Source organism: Photinus pyralis, unplaced genomic scaffold, assembly GCF_008802855.1.
Source record: "Photinus pyralis isolate 1611_PpyrPB1 unplaced genomic scaffold, Ppyr1.3 Ppyr1.4_LG4, whole genome shotgun sequence".
NCBI lineage: Eukaryota > Metazoa > Arthropoda > Insecta > Coleoptera > Lampyridae > Photinus > Photinus pyralis.
In genome coordinates this window covers 25191645-25195218 of record NW_022170511.1, presented here as the reverse complement: position 1 = coordinate 25195218, position 3574 = coordinate 25191645, and the positions used below count along the sequence as shown (strand labels likewise).

General features: G+C 38.0%; 1 protein-coding gene across 1 annotated transcript; it reads right to left on the bottom strand.

Annotated features, from left to right (window-relative positions):
• Nucleotides 1-776: 776 nt before the first annotated feature.
• On the bottom strand, nt 777-1193 carry LOC116169031 (cuticle protein 7-like). The gene is made up of 2 exons (XM_031485061.1): nt 1182-1193; nt 777-1130 (listed from the first exon to the last, which is right to left on the bottom strand). Exons 1-2 carry the CDS (start codon nt 1191-1193, stop codon nt 777-779), a joined length of 366 nt encoding a protein of 121 aa, XP_031340921.1.
• Between the last annotated feature and the right edge of the window lie 2381 nt (nt 1194-3574).

Below are 3574 nucleotides of genomic sequence, written 5' to 3'. Positions count from 1 at the left end.
AAGGGCTGAGACGGAAAGGCTCTTGCTTGACTTGGCACTGAAATGTTACTCACTCACACTGTTTGACAAAACAATGAAAATCTACAAAGTGTAACTGTCAAATTCAAAAGCGCCCTTAAAAAACTTGACGACCGCAAAAGTTTGGGTACTCTACTATCGAATAACCGTACTCGTTAAACAATTTATTCAAGCTGAAATGATGAGAAATTCACTTCTTCTATGCGAAAAGTTTGGAACATTTCTATCGACATTTTTTGGCCCATTAGGGTACTGCACACCCAAATTTGCAATTAAAAAACCGTGAAATGCTCGGATTTTTTTTCAGTTTTTGCTCTATGAGTCACACCCTGTGTTTTTCACCCTTTCTCAGAATCTTGGTACCTGCTCCTACCTGAACCATTGTTATCTCCTAAACTATGCATTTTTCGGCGAAAGACACTATCTACGTTTTTGAAGAGCATTATATGTGTGATAATTTAGGCCAAACCGGAACGCGTTTATGACAAACCCTATATAATTAAAATTATTACTGCCTAGTAGGCATTGCAGAACACCAAAACTTTTGCATAACACTCATTTTGATATCTTGTATGTTTTCCTCGATAATCGACCGTTTCCAGACTTATCTGCGACCCCGTATAGAGAATGAATATCCTATTGTTTATGGTTTTATTGTGTGACGACATTCATTATCAGTGACTGGGACCAAAACCCGTGTTTCTAACTGGTACCTTTATTCAACAAACTGATATAACAACAAAGTCTTAATAAAACATCTAAAAAATAATGGGCTCTGGAGGCATAGTCAGATAGGCATAATGAAGTTTAGCTAAATGTTCTGCTTTAGCCTGTGCAACCTCTGGAGTATCTTGAACGGGAACTGGAATATCGTTACCGAATACGTTGAATCCATCAACACCTGACGTGAACTGTCTAGATCTGACAATACCGTAGGGATCAACGTAAGAGAAAGCTCCCGCGACGTTTCCATAAATGTCTCTGTGCTCCACTCTGGAAATTCCGGGTATGTCGTATCTTAAATTGTAATTGCCGAGTGTGTCTTGAGACACCGCAACGTTTGCTCCTAAAGATTGAGCCGAAGATACGGCGAAGAGTGTTACAATTAAAACCTGGGGAATATATAATAAGCTGTTTATTGTACAAGTTTCTAGGAGACTTACCAAGAACTGCATTTTGCTGCACGAAGCGAACTGTATTAATTTGGCAACATATTTTTTTGCATTTATATACCTACCGATTTAAGTAAAAGTAGCGTCGGTTACCTTAAACTAATTGTCAATTAGTGTTAAGTGCTTCGATCAAAATAGTAGATAACATTGCAAGAATATTTTATGTAGCAATTGTTTGGGTTATAGGGTCAAATGACAAGCTGGGAAACATGAGTAACGCACACAAAAGAGGTAGTACGTTCCCTGCACATCCAGGAAAATGTTGTTAGAAAATTCTGGAATCCCGTTTATACGTAATTGCTAGTTCATGTTTCGCTAATGCATTCGGTAACAAACTTAGAGCAACATAATATCATTTGCGTTTCCCACGATCCGTTTTACAAGGAAGTACATTAGAATGAAACGATAATGAAACTCGAAGGAAACGATTTCATTTGCATTTTACACGTTTCTTAAAACACCTTTATTGATTATTTTTTGTCGTTTATACACTATGCCAAAAACCGCATTTCGATATAAACTGATCGCAAAAATTATCCCTGGTCTAGAAGGAAAATGATAGGGTCTTGGAGTTCCTTTAGGATTGCCTTCTTCATTCTTAGGTCGTGTGTGTTACTGAATGAATTATAAGCAATAAAGCTGTTCCGACTATTGTTACTTAGTAGCGCCTTTTTCCTCAATTAAACAGCATTTGGGAAATTTCCATGAAGAGTTAGATTTCTTGTTAAAATTAGATACGTTCTCCAAATATTCTCCAGTATTCAGTTACTTCCGTTTCCTTCCATTTCCCATGTATTTCAGTAGCGTCATTGATTACGCATTGATGTAGGCAGTACATTCAAAAGTGCTCACATTGACGTTTAATTTGATCGGTAACGCGTTCCTGTTAAATCTCTGTAATTATAAAGATTATAACGTGCCACGCCGATGTAAGAAATGTATAGGATTCTCAAAGGAATGGAGTCATAGAAAAACTTCTCAAAAAAGCACAGTTTGTAGCACAAATACCTTATACTATGCGATCAAAAAAGAGTTGCTGTAGAGTCATCTTTGGAATTGTTGTTTACATGGAATAGCTATTTATAGTATATCAAAAGAGCAAAGTGTATGACTTCCTCCCGCCTCCTGCCCATTGGCCAAGAGAGGAAAAGAGCTATTAGATCTCATCGAGAATAAAGCTCTTTGCATTTTAAATAACGACTCCTCTACTTACTTTAACATAAGATCAGGCACTTTTGACACCATTGATCTGTATATACCTATGTTCTCCGTCTCTATACACTGAATTGAAATGGGAAGTGGAAAATGATCTATTTAATAGTGACCACTTTCCCATAATCTTGACTTTTCGAGGTGACAACATTCCTGCAATAAGATCTACAGCGAAATTCAGAATCCAACAAGCAGATTGGGAATATTTTACTCAACAACTATGTCCTCCTCCAAATGATGACAAGCTAAACCTGGTGAATATCACATCCCCATTTTGGAAGCTGCAAATAAAAGTATATAATACCTATGTCAAAGGCTAGAGAGATCACTAGATCTGTCCCATGGTGGTCATCTGTAATAAAAGAAAAAATAGCAATTAAAAAAGGGCATTAAACAAGTTCCAACGTAATCCTTCCCTGGATAAACTGATAATCTTTAAAAAACGCAGAGCTGAATGTCGTCGGGAAATTCTTCAGACACAAAGAAGGTCGTGGCAACACTATGTATCCACCATAACGACGGACGTGACTATGAGTGAAATATGGAAGAAGGTGGGTGCGATATCTGGCAAATCTAAACTCAACTATCCGGCATTCCTTCGGAAAAACGATGGGGTGGTTACGAAAGATTTACAAGAAATTTCGAACCTCTTGGCAGATGATTTCTATCAGGTCAGTAGTTCGTTAAACTATTCAGCGTTTTTCCTTGAGACTAAAGCTGAAAAGGAAGAGGAAATCATTAACTTCAATACGGATGAGAATCTTCAATACAACTTACCTTTTCGTATGGATGAATTAGAATCTGCACTTAAAATCACGAAATCCTGCGCTCCCGGTCACGATAGTATCCACAATCAAATGCTTCGTCATTGTAGCAACCCGATGAAACAAGTGATTTTAGATTTCTTTAATTTTTGTTGGGAAAATAGTATCTACCCTGATGAGTGGAAACCGGCCATAGTCGTTCCCATACTTAAAACTGGGAAAGATCCGCTGTTGACGCAGCACTACCGTCCAATTAGTTTGACTTCATGCCTAGGCAAGCTCTTGGAAAAAATTGTTGATGGGAGATTGCGGGCCTTTCTGGAAGAAAACGATCATCGTCCCCTATCAGGCCGGTTTTCGGAGGGGTCGGTCGACGGTCGACCATTTGATTAAATTACCTGATAACAT